Source organism: Lucilia sericata, unplaced genomic scaffold (genome assembly GCF_015586225.1).
Source record: "Lucilia sericata isolate MDLA Ls3-8-SP2 unplaced genomic scaffold, ASM1558622v1 Contig000628F_arrow, whole genome shotgun sequence".
In the NCBI taxonomy this organism is placed as follows: Eukaryota; Metazoa; Arthropoda; class Insecta; order Diptera; family Calliphoridae; genus Lucilia; species Lucilia sericata.
The window spans coordinates 141655-160056 of record NW_023994634.1 but is presented as its reverse complement, the minus strand read 5'-3'; the positions used below and the strand labels follow the sequence as shown (position 1 = coordinate 160056).

At 32.1% G+C, this 18402-nt stretch overlaps 1 protein-coding gene across 1 annotated transcript in view; it reads left to right on the top strand.

The window, feature by feature from the left end:
- The window catches only part of LOC119606847 (protein borderless), a 62048-nt gene that overhangs the window by 21582 nt on the left and 22064 nt on the right, over positions 1-18402 (top strand). Inside the window, exons 2-3 of the mRNA XM_037960495.1 lie at positions 17075-17297; positions 17706-17990. Coding sequence (XP_037816423.1) covers positions 17075-17297; positions 17706-17990 — 508 coding nt within the window. The remainder of the gene's footprint in view (positions 1-17074; positions 17298-17705; positions 17991-18402) is intronic.

Sequence of the window (18402 nt, the reverse complement as noted above, 5' to 3'; positions counted from 1 at the left end):
TGAAAGATACTACATTCATGATGGAGACTGAAGGGCCGTTTAATGTCTATAACAGCAATATAGACACTATCAAGTGTACATAGAGGGAAAAAAATATACACGTCTGGTACCAAATTGACACCAAATTTTTCAATAACATCCGTTGTCAAGTACGAGCATTGATATGAGCATTGATCACTTATCAGTTCCGTAACTTCCTGATCTGTAGGGCCTGAAAGATACTACATTCATGATGGAGACTGAAGGGCCGTTTAATGTCTATAACAGCAATGTAGACACTATCAAGTGTACATAGAGGGAAAAAAATATACACGTCTGGTACCAAATTGACACCAAATTTTTCAATAACATCCGTTGTCAAGTATATACATACGTACTACAACACTATGTAACGCAACGTTGTCAATATTGCAACAATTCGTTGTCGAAATCTAAATTTTATACACATCCGTTGTCTAAAAGTTAACATACGTAGTATGCTTACTATTGACAACGGATTGTGAGCTTACCACGTTTGTTAACTTTTGGTCAACGGATGTGTATAAAATTTAGATTGCGACAACGAATTTTTGCAATGTTGACAACTTGACAACGGATGTTATTGAAACATTTGGTGTCAATTTGGTACCAGGTGCGTATATTTTTCTTCCCTCTGTGTACCAATGTCCATCTTGGATCCGTTAATTAATACTGCATACACTTGATCAATAACCAGAATTCCCTATCTTGACAAGGATGTGTAATAGTTGACTGGACACACCTTTAAAATTATAATTATCCAGGAATGGAGGTCATTAATGGTAAGCTCAGGAAACCAAGATTAGAGAAGCCTTCATATCGCGACAAGATTGTTACCGAGGTGAATAACTTATAGCTCGATTATATGTTTTTTTGGTCAAAACGGAGTTTCTTCGACTCTACTTTACAGTTCGCGTGTAGTGAACTACCACGTAAACCAATATGGTTTTATTGGACGGAACGACAAAAGTTTGAACAGAGCTAAATTGACTTACAAAATTGGTCTACATTAAGAAAAATATAAGATATATATTTCCATAAAACACCCCCCCCCCCTGATGGCGGTGTAGGATACAATAAGTATGATTTTTTATAGAAGAACCTTTCCATAGATATATAGAGAAGTAGTGAGTGACAGTTTGGAACAAAAATAGTTGGTCTCAATGCTAAGCTGCAATCAATGCAATACAAAATCTTATGTTCTAGACCTAGTTGTAGAAAGAATACAATATTTCTGATAAAAGTATATAAAATCAAGTCAAACAAGTAGTTAAACATTCTCAAAGCTTAGTGACTAAAAAGGATACTTTGACTTTGTGTAAAACTGATGGTTTATGTGTACATTACAACTACAATAATAAAATCCAGTCAGTCAATAAACAATGTCTCCCGTGTATAACAGAATTAATGTGTGAATGAGTAAAAGAAAATAGAGATCAGGCAAATAGCACGAGCTATATTATATTATGCGTGTGTCACTGTCAAACATTCATATACAATGTATATCGCTTATTATATACCCTCCACCACCATCAGTGTTGATAGAGGGTATATATAACGTTGTCATTCCGTGTGTAACACCAAGAAATATTGATCTGAGACCAACAAAGTATATGTATTCTGGGTCCTTATCAAATTCTGAGCCGATCTAGCGATCTCCGTCTGTCCATCTGTAAAACACGATCACGATAAAATGAAACAACAGAATTTAAACAAATTCACCCAAAATCTTCTTAATTTTCCTAAGTTGTTTGGTATATGTGTGTTTGGTAAACACACATAACTCATTACTAAATTAAGATATCCATATACAAATTAATACAAGTATTGCTATTATATACAGAAATGTTACTGTGAAATTGTTTTCCGATCGGTTCATAGCTAGTCATTGCTCCCATACAAGGTCCCCTCCCGAAAATCACTTAAACGCATATAACTCATTACTAAATTAAGATATCCATACAAGATTTCTTTTATATACAGAAATATTACTGTAGATGTTTTTTTTCCGGATTGGTCCATATTTGGTCGTAGCTCCCATACAAGGTCCCTTTCAGAATAACACACATAACTCATTACCAAATAAGGATATCCATACTTTTGTAGTCAGAAATGTAATTTTAAAAATTTTTAACGATCGGTGCATATTTGGTCATAGGTCCCATACAAGGTCCCCTCCTGAAAATCAGTTAAACGCACATAACTCATTACTAAATTAACCTATCCGTAAAATTACTGTAATTTTTTTCGGATAGGTCCACCATTGGTTATAGCTCCCATACAAGGTCCCCTTCAGAAAAACATTTAAATGCATATAACCCATAATAATGAGTTTAATTTCGGACATTATTATATAAACAAATGATATGTTTCTGAGACGACATTTCAAGATATAATTAGGTAACGTTATCCATCAATATTAACGCATAACATTCTCCCCAATGTACATAATTAGTTTTTTTCTAACATATCTGTCAATTCTATTTCCTTACCTTACAATTGTTCGTATATTTTGATTATTTTTCTCATTTTCAAATTAGAAATAAACAAATATCTACATGGCTGACATGTGTCAAACATCTTAGGCAAACGTCATTTCCTTAATTTTAAATTAAATTTTTAGTTTCCCCTCGCTTGAAAAACACACACATATAAATAAATGTTAATTTTCCACTACACATCAATTGTATATTTCTCTATTTTGTGCACAATTTTAAGAAAGTATTTATTTAATGTTCTGTTTTTAATTTAATTAAAAATATTCACATTGTTTTAACCAAATTGTTGACACTTTATTGCTCTTTCATTCACCTTGCAACATCATCTTCATTAATTTATTGTAAATATACGTTTTTCTTCATTTCGTCATTGATTCATCATAGATTTTAATTCAATTATTTATTCATTAATTCTCTACTTCTTTCGTTTAGTCATTCATTCGTCAATGTTTTTCTGTAGGTGGTTGTCTGGGGGCGTGTTGTAAGCATATTATTTGGTGCATTCATTACTATTTAATGTGTGTGTGAGTGGTTTTCTCTACTACCACCGCTTTCTTTAATAGTTGTGGGAAAAATTGGTGTTTTATATTTGACATTTTTTATTCATTAAATTTTTGTAGTAACATATTAAATGTTTCTTTATTTAATTCATCAGACTTAGTTTTCATTAAGGTTTATTTTTATTTTATGATTTAATTTTAGCATTAAATTAACACTTTTGAACGGTTATAAAAATCATAATGAATATATATTTTCTTTTAATAAATGATACCTACAGGTAGTTTACTTAGTGATAAAAAAAGTTCATTTTTAATTTTTTTGTATATCGGGCAAAGAATCATTTCTGAGTCGATTTAGCTATGTCCGTCTGTCCGTCCATATGTCCGTCTGGCTGGCTGGCTGTCCATGTAAACCTTGTGCGCAAGGTACAGGTCGCAATTTTCAATATAATTGGATGAAATTTGATACACGCGCTTTTTTTTGCCCAAGGACAAAGCCTATTGATAATGGTTAAAATCGGTTCGTATTCCCCATACAACAGAAATTCCCCGAAAAGGGCCTTTGAGCTCAAAATTATGTTAAATATACTTGTATCTCGTTAAAAAGCAGCAGAAATAAATTTTATACAAACCTAGAAGACCTTTCCAAATTTCATAAAGATCGGCCCTTATTTAACCCAAGCTCCCATACAAAGTCCTCTTCAGAAAATGACTTCAATGTCCAAAATTCACATATAAACACTAATATCGCGATGAATTTCAGCACAAATAAATATTATATAAATATAAATCGAATCACAAACTTTTATCGGGATCAGTCTATATTTGCCCCTAGCACCCATATAAACCCTCTTTCAGAAAATAAATTTTTCGTCCATAAATTGTTTTAATATATCGGAAACAAGGTTATATTAAAGATAAATACTTTATTATGAAAAATAAATCACATTTAGTATTGATAACTGATGTAGGGTATCATATGATCGGCCACGCCCGACTATACATTCTTACTTGTTCTTATTGAAAAAATTTTAGGAAATTACAGGAAATACCTTTCCAATAAAAACAAAACATTTTTGGATACATTTCTTTCTCATATTTTATACTACTATACTGGGGGTATAATGATTTTGTCATTCCCTTTATAATACATCCATCTTAACTCCTTTAGACAATATTTGCTAGGACCAAAAAGTGAAAAGTTACATTCATTTGAAAAATAAAACCATGTATGACCAAAATATCCAACTTTGACCCCCTCAAAGTCCGGCAGTTCCTGACCGATAGAGCTGAAAATTTGTGTCTGGCCTACTATCTCATAGTACATAGTACTAACCTTGGTGCGATTTCAATAGTTGGGCCACTTGACACGAAAATCCCCAAATATGAACAAGTAAGAATATTATTTTCGGCTGTGCCGAATCTAGTATATCCACCATCAAAACATTGCCGAAAATGAATGCTTCCTTATAAATAAACTTTGATATATAAGAATCGATGCTTTTATTATTATCAAAACAATTTTCTCATTTATTACATCTATGTATAATTTAACATCATACATATGTATGTATATTGATAGGATCAGTTATGGACTGATCCTCCTAAAATTTGGTAGAGAAATTTGTATCGAATTTTGTCGCTGTACTTGTATTTTTAAGGTAGTACAAAGCGTTGAAGTCATTTCCTGAGAGGGACCTTATTTGGGGGGAGGTTTGGTCAATTATGGACCGATCCTCGTCAAATTTTCTAGAACGATTTTAGTTTAGGCTAGTAATAAGCGTTAAAGCCAATTTCTGATGGGGACCTTATATGGGGGCTAGGCGAAATCGTGGACCGATATTGCCCCTTTTCAATACCAAACAAACTGCATCTACTAAAAGTATTTGTGCAAAATGTCAGCTCTCTAGCTACTTCCGTTTGGACTCTATCGTGTTTCAACAGACAGACAGACAGACAGACAGACAGACAGACAGACAGACAGACGGACGGACGGACGGACATGCCTAGATCATCTTAGAATCTAATAAGGACCAAGAATATATATACTTTTATGGGTCTTAGATGAATATTTCAATGTGTTACAAACGGAATAACAAAAACAATATACCCCTCATCTTATTTGATGTTGGATATAAAAATCGTTTTTTAGACCTTTTTGAGGCCTTTTAATCTTCTTAAGACCTTTTAATCCTTTCAGCTAGCTTACCAAATATTGACCTTAAGACAAACATTTTGAGAAACAATATCTTGGAATGAACTAAACTTTTATCAGTATTTCTTCCATACAAAAGAGGCCACACTAATGTACATATATGTACATTAGGGTGGTCCGTTTGTCATTGTTCCCAAGTTAAATTAAAGATTAATTGATTCTAAGATACCTTTTCTTAAAATTTTTATCCTGGTCAGAATTTGGTGATCTGGATCAAATGATACAAAGGTCCTTTTTTGAGATTTTTATGACTTTTTTCATATTTCTTCCAAAGGAAAGATATGAACTTATGGGTTCATAAGAAAGGTCCTTGAGAGAAATCGAATTTTATTTAAATGTATCGAAGCCTATTATTTATAGAAATATGAAAAATCACAAGAAACTTAAAAAAGGACTTTTTTGTCCTCACCAAGTATCAGGACAAAAATTTTGGGAAATAGTATCTTAAAAAGAACTAAATTTCATTTTCGTTGGGAACATCAGCCACTTCAATTTTGGGCCCACCCTAATGCACATACATACGTATATAGAAAATCCAACTTGTAACTTGAAATTTTCTTAAAAAATAAATAATTTCTTTTGTTTTCTCACCCACATGTTGATAAGTAAATCTTGTTATTTTTTACCTCCAAAAGGCAACATTATTTTAAATTTAAATAATTTGAAAATAAAATTATCTACTCGTCGAAAAAAAAAACTATACACACGTATGAAAATGTATGTACGTATAAAGTACATACCATAATCATAAAAACATTATTGGATAGAAAAAAATAAACAAAATTTTTCACGGTCAAATACCAATATAATTATGTGGTCATGGAGGGTCTCATTTATCTATTTATTATTTTTATACCCTACACTATTTTAGTGGGGAGGGTATATTCGGTTTGTGCTGATGTTTATAACGCACAATAATATTGGTCCTATACCCACCTTAAAGTATACCAATCGGCTTATAATCATTTTCTGAGACAGACGTCCGTCCGTCTGTCTGTCTGTCCGTCCATGTAAACTTTGTAATCAAACTACAGGTCGCAATTTTGAAAATAATTCAATGAAATTTGGCACATGATCTTCTATTGTCCGACGAAACCTATTGAAAATGGTTAAGATCGGTCCATTATTTCACCTAGCCCCCATACAACTGAACCCCTGAATAGGGCTCGTAAAACTTTTAATCAAACTACAGGTCGCAATTTTGAAGATAATGAAATTTGGCACATGATCTTCTATGGTATCGGAGACAAAGCCTGCTGAAAATGGTTAACATCGGTCCATTATTTCACCTAGCCCCCATACAACTGAACCCGACGAATAGGGATTTTAAGTTCATAATTATGTTTAATATACTCGTATCTCTACAAAAAGCTGCAAAACCAAGTTCTATACTAGCCTTGATGACTCTCATGAATTTTATAATTATAGGGTCTTATTTCACCATAGCCCCTATACAAATCCCCCTTCAAAAGTTGTCTTATATGTCCACAATTTTGTTCAACAATATATGGCTTAAGTACAATTCAGCTTAAATTCTTTATTATGAAAACTAAATCACATTTTATTTTTATAACAGGTGTAGGGTATTATATGGTCGGCCTCGCCCGACTATAGTTTCTTACTTGTTTTTCTCTAACTTTCTGTCTCTGTGTCGTAAAAGGTTTATCTCAGCAACTGTCACTTTACGTTTTTCTTTTAGTTTAGATTTTTATTTTTGCAAATAATTTGTTTCCATTGAAGAAAAATACTTTGACATTTAGCCAAATCATACATGAAATTAAATTTTTGCAAAATGTTTATGATCGTTTGTGTGTGTGTGTGTTTTGTTATCGTACTTGTATAGGAATATATGTATTTGCAATATAGAAATTACCGGATAAATCAAGTTATGTTTTGTAATTTGTTGGATTATGTTGATGAATGTGTTTTTTATTGATTCCAGAGCATATGGAAATGTATTCATATTCTAAGTACAAATATGCAAATTTATGCATGATGTTTATGTATTTATGTTTAGAGGTCTACGTGTAGGTGGTAAGGGTAAATATATTTAAAAATATATTTAATAAATGTCATTTAAATAAATTAAAATTATAAAATTTAAAAAAAACGTGTATAAATAATGACAAGAACTACAAATTGTCTATACGAGGGATATTTCAAATTATGTATAAGATTTCCTAGAATTATTAAAAAAAAACCTGAAAAAACTTTAGAAAATATATGTCCATCTGTTCTTTGTAAAAAAAATAATTAAAAATTTTAATAAATATTAAATATATATTATTGCGTTTTTGAAATTATTTAACCATTAACATCAGCCACCTCAAAAGCAACTATTTTAATTAACATTTATTTTAACTACCAAATGTCAAAGCCCTTTTTTTATGGAAAAAAACACTGATTTGCTCCAATGAACTTCCGCATTGAAATGGCCACAAAAACAAAATGAATTACATATATTCGATTCTTTGGAAAATAATTTATTTATAAATCTACTTATTTCGTATTAATCTATTTACATACTACGAGTACCTTTATTTATAAAATTACTGTCAATGACACTACAATCTATATATGTATGTCTCTAATGCTGGTTTGTTTTTTTTTTTTTTTTGTTGTCTATTATTGTTTTTTTGTTTCTGTTTTTGGTACATTTTAGTTACTGTCAAACTGTCAGCTTGTCTGTCTATAGGTTTTTTTGTAATTATATTTGTTGTATGTTAAGGTTGCACCACATGATTTCATTAGAATTACAACAAAAGTTCTATTGTTTATTGTGTGCGAGTTTGAAATACCCTACATGAATAATTTGTGGTATTGAGTACTATTGATTTGAACTGAGAATTTGTGCAGATATTTTAATAAGTTGCATTATGATAAAGTTTTCTATAATTCGTTAGGGAATTGAGAAAGATGGAAATATTTGTCCAATAAATGGTAAATTTCATATCAAGTGACCCAACTAAAAAAATCGATTTTGACGAAATTTGCACCAATGTTAGTACTATTGGTAGGCCAGACACGAATTTTTAGCGCTATCGGTCCAGAACTGCCGTACTTAGAGGGGGTCAAAGTTGAACATTTTGGTCATACAGTGTTTTATTCAAATGCGTGTAACTTTTTACCTATTGGTCCCAGCAAAAATTGTCCAAAGGAGTTCAGATAGCTATTTCTTCAATGTTTCCAAAAAAAAATTTTTTAAAAATAATTTTAAATTTTAAAAAAAAACCCCATTTTTAATTTTTTGCTCAAACGAAAGCTTCGACAAAATACTTTAAGGTCTTTATAGTCCCATAATGGGGTGCGAAAGGGATATCTATCAAAAAAGTATTTTTTAACTTATAAATAAGAATTTTTTTCAATATTTGGCACTTAATTTTCCCCTATTTTTTCAAAATGGACGTTTTTGTTGTATTTTTTTACTCTAATGAAAGCTTAGCCCATTTCCATTATCACTTGACACGAAATGACCCATATGTATATCGGTTATATTAAGTAAGTTGGTCTTATCTTAAGTAAGTTGGTAGTCGCGAATCTTATATAACCATCTTCAAAGCACCGGACACAATGCCAATACCATATCTCTACGGAGTCTCAAAAATCCCTTCTTCCATTAAATAACTATTTCTTCGAGTATTCTGATGGATTCAAGTCAAAAAAAGGAGTTGTTGGTGCTATCTTTATTGAAGAATTTGAGACTGTAATCTCTATTAGACTCAGTGATGACTGTAGTATCTTTCAAGCTGAAATATGACCGATCAAGAGGGTGCCAAAAGGTACTACTGGATGTCGAAAATGGATATCAGAATTTGTTGATTTGTTTTCCACATCTTGACATGTCCATGAGCAGGACTTCTCTCAATGAGATGGCGAGATTTTCAAACATTAGTCTTATGTGGGTCAAGGAACACGGAACTATATGTTGCAATAATATTGCCGACACTTTGGCAAGAAGAAGAACACTTTGGATCCACGCTAAGTGAAGCGGAAATATAACTGTTCTATGGAGTTCCACTATCTGCATTAAAAACACTCATATGGACCTGTTTAAAACTCCTTGGTTCTCACGGACTTCAACTAGGTAATCTGGTATCGGTAAATACTGGCCACTGTAGATTTGGAAACCATTTTAATGAGGATAAAAAGGGGATGGTTGCTTATCTTTCCTGTAACTGTCCAGACTGTCAAAAGGCTCGAAATCGAACTCTGGGGTCACATAGTTTCAACCATCTAAGTGAACTATCAAATGTTCAATTACAACGATTTATTGCGTTTTTGAAACCACCAAACTTCAAATTCTCACAAGGCTGGATGTAGTCATCTCTCTACGTTTCTATTCAACGACATGTTCATAGTTTCATCTCTCTCCTTTTTTCTCTTCTATCTCTATTTTAGTATGAATAGTACATCAAATCCGAAGAAATACACCTAGGCCACTAGCGGGCCTAAAAATTTTCCAACCAGTGTTAGTGAGGAATTTCCGGAATAATATCACTTCCAAGATACTTGGATCTAACATCGACGAAAGCTTGACAGTGGCAAGCTTTCAGACGAATGCTCTACATTCGTTTGAATCCGCACGGCCAATTTTATATAGATGTGCTCGTAATACTGTGTGTCCACTCAGAATACGTACCATCATACTTACTTCAGACTTGCTCATTTTGAGGAGATTTCTCGTCTTGTTCTCATCAGGGTCACCCCATAGGATCTTTGCGGTTCTACCCACCTTTTCACTATTCCAAGAGGGATTCTCTCACTCATATTTTTAATTCAGCTTTTGTTGCGTCGAATGCTTTTGCGTTCGTCAGGTTAACTACCTCGAGCCCCCTTCCCTTTAAAACTATTACATTCGCCCTTTCGTTGCTGACTGCTACCGAGTGGCCTGGTACCCATATGATGTAAACTTTACTTCTGGGGAGTATTCAGTTAAAGCTTTCATACCATCCAATACGGTCTTATATTTCTATCACCCGATATCGCCCTAATTGCCTTCTGGTTGTCGGTAAATATAGCAAGGGATGTGAACGCCATATTTATTCTAATCCAATTAACACATTCCGTTATTGCTCGGACTTCTGCCTGGAAGGTTGTGTTAAACGGTGGTATATTTCTGTTTCGGGGACTTCAATATAGAACCCCAGGCTCACTTTATCCCTCAATTTAGAGCTATCCGAGTAACAACGGATTCCTACTGGTATTTGCTCTAGTTTTCCTCTTAACCAAGACATTCTATCGGGGATCAGCGTTTCAAAGTTTCCAACATATTCTGTGTCTGGTATGCGATCAGGCACGTCCGATGATTGTGTATAACCTTCCAATGTGTCCAGTATACATTGATGACGTGTCCTATTACAGCTTTTGGCCTGTTCGCCTAAAGTAAAGAGACGTTCAGCTTTAAGCGCAGCCTCATATTTTAAATATGTTTCAATGGGTGGAATATCTAGCAACGTTTCTAGAGCTTTGGTTAAAGTAGTACACCACTTATATCCAAGCAGCATGTACGCTGAACTCCCTGTAGTAGTTTGATATTGCACTTTTTGTCCAAAGCAGTCCACCAGATTATTGAAGTATAAGCTACAATTACACTTTTATAAAGCCAATTTGTCATAGTAGGACTAAGACCCCACTTCATGCTTATAGTTCTCCTACATATCGTTCAGCACCGATGTGCCTTGTTGATCCTATCCTCTATGTGGTGACTCCATTTTAATTTCCGGTCGAGAATTACACCTAAGTACTTAACTTTATCTATCACAGGTATCTTCTTGTCCAGGAAGCAAGGTTCAGTATACGTAGAAATTTTTGTCTTTCTTGTGAAAAGACAGATTTCTGTCTTCGCCGGGTTAACATTGAGGGCTCTTGGTTGAGCCCAGCTCAAGGCGTATTCAGGTACTTTTACTTTAACTAGTTCTTTGAAGTATAATAGGGTTTGGAATCAATTTCTTATCGTACTCTACGGAATATGAAATAGTAAATAATATCTACAAAAAATGTTTGTTCCACCTGAAATTAGGCAGAGAGATTTTAGTTCCTATATAACTCTTACATCTTTAGTTGTATTTTTATGCCACTTAATAGAGATTTTCTGATTTGCGTTATTCTTTAAAGTACAATTTATTGGTATTTCAAAGTTACTTATGCATCAAAATATGTATGACTGTTTAAAATGTAGTCCCGAGGGTAATCTGTATATATATTTTATGGTTTCTGTGAGCAATACTTCAATGTGACCTTATAAAACAATTCGGGGGAAAAATTATATACATATGCGGGATTTCATGTCACGATCGGAAGACATCGGTTTGAAAAGTTGGCTCACTTGACATATTAAATGATCGTATTCATCTAGCGGAAGGAATATGTAATAAATTTAATCTCTGATACCGGAAGATCCGACTTTGAACCCAAAATGAATCAAGAACACCTATAACTAAAACAGTAACAGTAATTGAGAAGAAACTTAGTTATAGAACTGTTGACAAAAAACTTGCTGAAGTGTATAATACAATCGTCCTATACTTTTCAAAATCCGAAACTTATTTTAGCTCATTTACTTGCTACATTTGTTGTAAATAAACATTATAAATTTAATATTTATCTATAAAGCAATCTAAACTGAATGTCAAACTTAGCAGGTGGCTGAGAGTGTACAATAAGAAATATGGCATATTCTCAAAAGCGCACATCCATACATACTTACTACATACAAATAAATTTCAAAATTTTGATTCATATTATGCATTCATTACTTACATAGGTATTTCTTAAATTACAAATACAACAATAGCAATGAATGTATGGTTGCATTTATTAGATTTACCAACAAACAAACGAAAATTTACATACATATAGAGATGTAGTTTTGTGTGTATGTGTGTGTGTATGTATGTGTAATCTCACTTATACATACATAAATAACCATAGAAAATTACAAACACAAACATAAAGGCTTACAAAAACATTTATAAAATTTATGAAAATTTATTTTAAAATTATTATCGTCATTTTATACTAAATATGATGTTCTCTTCTATTTATCTCTTCCCAAAAGAACAGTAGCAATACCAACAATGGTAACCACTCCAACAAACTATAGTTTTATATGCTCAATTTATGTTTTATTATGTTCACACAAGTTTCTATATACTTACATAGATGTAAGAGGTATACTAAACTTGTCGTGCCGTTAATGTAATATTTTAGCCATAATTGATTCAAACTAAAATTTTTTAAAATTTATTGAAAAGTAAAAAAACTAAAATTGCTTCCTGTATGCTTTCAAAAATTTTTACAAAGTTTTGTTGTGTTTGAAAGCAATCGTAATGGGATAATGCCTCCATTTTTTGGTCTTGATACTTTTTTGAGTAGTTTGGACGATCTTTACTTTGTTCTTATAAATAAACGTATCGTAGGAATTGATCTTGTTCTTATTTCGGTGAGTTAGTGTTCTAGTCTAACAGAACGCTCTGGTAATGGAGCGCACAACAGGCTTCCTTCTGATTTGATGTAACATAACCTTTGAAACTAACTTACTAGATAAATTTTCCAAAATGCGAAACTCCCGAAATACAAAATTAATTTTGACAAAAATTTTGGTAGTGATAGTGGCAATATAAGATCGAATACAGCCAATATATAATTAGCTCTGGTTATTTCCCTTTTTTTCTAACTCTATAAAGACCCATATTTAGTGTTTCCAGTTGCCATTGACACTGTGGACTCTGCATTTATTTGCATATTCACACATACCACCATCATAATCACATATACATATGTATATACCCAGCAGTTCAACAAAGAGTCAATGTATCCGAAAAAGACAATTTGATGAGTATGAAAGTGTTCCTGGAGAGGATGTGCCAGAATTATCATTTTGATTAACATATTGTGGTGCTTCAACGAATTCTTCGTTATCGTCCATATTGTTATCACTTTCAGCAAGAGAAGCTTGTGCTCTTGTAACGCTTCTTGTTGTTGACCTATTGTTTTACATGTTACGGCTTTTGTGGGAGTCACCAGTTTTGGGAAATAAGTTTACGACTTATTTTGTTGAAATTTATAATAAAAATTGGAAAATTTATTTTAACAAAATATCAAATTAAAAATCGAAAACAACTAAGATTAAAAATTAAATTATGTAAAACGAAGGGACACCACAATTTCTACTAACGTTTGACCACCTGGTTGACTCTAATGCGTCTTTCGTCACGGATGTACTCTTTATTAACGAGAGTGAATATAATTGTTATAGGGGACACTAACCCTTTGTAAGCGAGAGAGTGAATTCTCCAAACACAAACGTAAGCTTTTTGTCAGTCTCTTCGTAATCAATGAGGTGGCGATTATAAGCACATGTTAAAATAACTAGTCACCTGGGTCAGTCATGGCTAGAAGTAATCCTAAGTTGTAGGTTAAATAGATAGTTCGGGACTGTCCGACCGGACTGCTGGGTATATACGAACACATTCATATGGGAATAATATGTCTTTGTGTGGGTATTGCGTTTATTTTCTCTCATATACATTGAACTGTTAAAATATAATTTTTGGTTGGCATTTTGTTTCTACATAATGATTTATTATATTACTATTGTCGTCATTGTTGTTGCAGTTCTAGTATTGTTTTTTTTTTTTTTTTCTATAAACATATATAAATGTACATCCATTCTGTCCTTACCCAGCAGCATTAAAGGGACCCATGAACATCTTTGATATGGTTTTTTTATCCCAATTGTTTAACTACTTAGTTATCATGGTTATGCTCTTTGTGAAACAGAGATCAAATCGTTCTTCACATTTATGTCCCTAGATCATACATCACTTAACTGCCATTCCGATTTACAGGGTACAAGTAAAAATAAATGTATGGGTTTGTTTTCAAAGAAATAAACAACTAATACAGTTAAACAAAAGACAATTACACATGTATGAACGTACATATATATGTATGTATGCATGATACTTAGTAACTCGGTTTTATATATTCTATTGTTATTGTTACTATTTTAATTATAATTTTGATCTTATTAGTAAATTATGACTATTTACAATTTATGTGATGTATGATTTAGGTTCTTTCTTTTGAGCTTCTTATTAAATGTTTATCCACTTTTGTAATTATTACATTTTGTCTTTATTATACATTTTTATAAAATTCTATTTAACAAGAAATTACAATTATGCACTTAAAGTGTCTAGGCATTTTAAATTTTACACCCTAAAGTTAAGATAATATTTTTTGCATTTGTCGGATGTTTATGACTGATAAAAATAATTATTTCAAAATCGTTCAAAATTTTATTAATTTATTTAATTCATTATTTAATTTATCCAAGAGAGCAAGTGTTCAATGCAATGTTGGAATTTCAGATTTTAATAAGACTTCACATGTCTAGGGAGAATGTGTTCCAAAATTTATGTTTTAAATTTGGATCTTAACCCCAGTTGGGCTGAAAGTCTCCAAATATTAAATTTTCACTGAGTACTACATATCGTCCTGAATACGTAGAAGTATTCTAATGACGTTTTATTAATACATAATATCATTTAATATTAATTCTTTATAATTATTTAGTCACGCTTCTTTAGTTACGCTTTTTATTGACTATATAAAGACCCTTCAGCATATGAATTTCAACACCCTTTACTACCTTAAAAATTACAGAATACCAGTGAATTCGACCAAAAACAATTCGGCAATGCCGAAATACCCTCCACCAGCAAGCTATTTTTTATTAAAGCCCATTTAACTATCTAGTGTTTAGATAACTCGGCATATGTTTTGTTTCCGTGGTGAGGGTACTATCATTTAGTAATTTCTTTATTCATATATGGAACTTATTTTGATGATGTCGAAACAATTTATTTTAAGTCATTTTCGGATATGGATTTTTTTGGCCTTATATGGGATCAGTTGGAAAACATTTTAGCAGAATGATTTATCTATACACAGAATATGCTCAAGTCGAATTTTATCTGAATATAATCATTTAATAATGAGTTATGTGGTATTAAATGATTTTCAGAAGTGAACCTTATATGGGAGCTATGAATATTTATGGACCGATCCGGAAAAAATTGCGTATACTGAATTATATATACACAAAACGTATTCAAGTTTAATTTTATCCCGATAACATTTATTGTCAATGAAATTGTGCATTTAAGATATTTTCGGAAATGATCCTTATTGGGAGTTGTGACCAATTATGAACCGATCCGAGAAAAATTTCGCATAACCATTTATATATATACAAAACATATTCACGTCGAATTTTACGCCGATAGCTTTATTAGTTAATAAATTATATGCGTTTAAGTTATTTTCGAAAGTGGACCTCATATGGGAGCTATGACCAATTAAAGGCCTATCCAGAAAAAAATTCGTAGAATAATTGATACATATACACAACATATGCGAGCCGAATTTTATCTCGATAACTTTATATATCAATGAAATACAAGCGTTTAAGTGATTTTCGGAAATGGACCTTATATGACCACTTATTTGTATACACACAGAACATATTTATGTCGAATTTTACCACGACAGCTTAATTAGTCAATGAAATACGCGCGTTTAAGTGATTTTCGGAAGTGGACCTTATATATACACAAAACATATTCATGTCGAATTTTATCTCGATAGATTTATTTATCAGTGAAAAATGCGCGTTTAAGTGATTTTCGGAAGTGGGCCTTATATGGGAGCTATGACCAATTGTGGGCCAACTGAAATCTACGTTAGTAGTATAGTTTCTGTTAATATTATATTTAAGTATATGTGCAAAATTTTGAGTTGATACCGATATTTTTGTTTAAGTTATTAACGATAAATCCATTTCTGGAAATTTGTACCTTAGTATGGGGGCTATGGGAAATTTTGGTTCGTTTGTTTTGATTTTCAGCATAATTGATCCCTGAATAAAAAAAAGTATCGTGTGACAAAATTCATCATATTATATTTTGTAGTTTCTTAGAAAACGACTTAAAAATTATGAAAAAGGCTTAATTTTTTCGAGGTAGTCCGAAATTTTTACTCATAACTTTTAACATTGTAAACCGATTTTGCGGATTTTCATTACTTAGGATAACAACAAATATTTTTGGTGAATTTGGTTTATTTAATTTGCTTAGTTTTAACGTAAGCGTGTTTTAGGCGGACAGACGGACATAGCTAAATCGACGTAGAATTTGAGAAGAACCCAGAATATATATAATTTGTTGGGTCTCAGATGAATATTTCTTGGTGCTACACGCGGAATGACAAACTTATATATTTTATGGGAACCTATCTCTCTAACAAATATTTTAAGGATCAGTCCATAATATCACATCATATAACCTCTCTTAAAAAAACACAGTTTGTTGTCAGTAAGTCGTTCCAAAAGTTGAGTATTATTATATAAATGTGGACAAAAATAATTTTCTTTTAAAAATGAATTACTCTTTTTGAAAGAAATTGGTCCATAATTGAGTCCAGATGAAGGATAAAATCTTCATGCTGATATTAAATAAATTTACTTTAAGTTTGCAGGACATGCTTAATGATTTGACTTAGCCAAATATAACTCTCTCTTACTTGGTGATCATATCTTTGTGTGTCGACTTTTTTACATTTTTGTTGGCTAGCGTTTCTAAATGACTAAATTGTTGCACTATATTTCTTTAGGATCAACTCATTTCGGTCTTAAACTCCATATGCCTATGTTCCAAAACGAACTGTACTTTATTGACGTCATGATGTTAGTCTTATGTAAATAAAACTGACATCTTGTTAAGACATAATAGCTTGTGATCTAATCTTATTAAATTTTTGTTTTTTTTTTCTACTTTAAGGATAAAAAAATCTTTACCTGGTACGAAGGTGAAGCATCAGCAAATGAATTATATAACGGACGTTTAAATATCATTACAAATCATGAAGATTATGGTAAAGCAACTGCAAATTTAACTGCAATACGTGAATCAGATCAGGGTTGGTATCACTGCCAAATAGTATTTCCCAATCGTACACCAAGTATACGCAATAACGGTACATGGTATTATCTGACGGTACAAGGTAAGTTAACAAAAAAAACTTATTTTCATTCTTCTCGCGAAGCACAGAAACCCGAAAATAACTCAAATAAATATATCGAAGAAGAGTTGTTAACATAACTTTACTAGCATAGACATATTTAACTACATGCGATAATTATGGCAATCATAATTAAGAAAAATTTGTTACACACACTTAAACAATCCTTAGATACAAATAACACAATTGCAGTATGTGATACTCACTCGGCATAAACAAAAACAACAATCAGTGTAGTATTATCATCCTTATCCATTTTAACAAACTAATGAACTTTTATTGTGTTATACCAAGTGTATCCTTGTATTCATTTTTCATCCTCTATAAACTTATACGTTCACATTTTTCTATCATTACATTTATCTGTAACTGTTCTGTTTTCGTTTTTAGGTGGCTCTCTCATAAAAATACCACCAGTGAATCAAACAATTATGGAAGGACAGACAGCATTCTTTCATTGTGTCATGAAATATCCAAATACATCAGAGACCTCTTGGTATAAGGACGGTGTTTTATTGCAAGATATACCCGATCTAATACATCGTTCACGTTTGAGTCCACAAGGCAGTTTAAGTATTGATCCAACTATGATGAGTGATTATGGTGAATATGAATGTCATGTACGCAGTAATGATGATGAAGTCCAAACCGCCAAAGCATTTCTTAATATACAATGTAAGTTTATGTGTATGAGTATGTGTGTCACTTGTATTGTAGTTATGAGGGTCATTCCATTTTGGAAAATAATTCCCAAATCCACTTTTACGTTTTAAAGACTAGACTATAGACTAGACTAGACTATAGACTAGACTATAGACTAGACTATAGACTAGACTATAGACTAGACTATAGACTAGACTATAGACTAGACTATAGACTAGACTATAGACTAGACTATAGACTAGACTATAGACTAGACTATAGACTAGACTATAGACGAGACTATAGACTAGACTATAGACTAGACTATAGACGAGACTATAGACTAGACTATAGACTAGGCTATAGACGAGACTATAGACTAGACTATAGACGAGACTAGACTAGACTAGACTATAGACTAGACTATAGACTACACTATAGACTA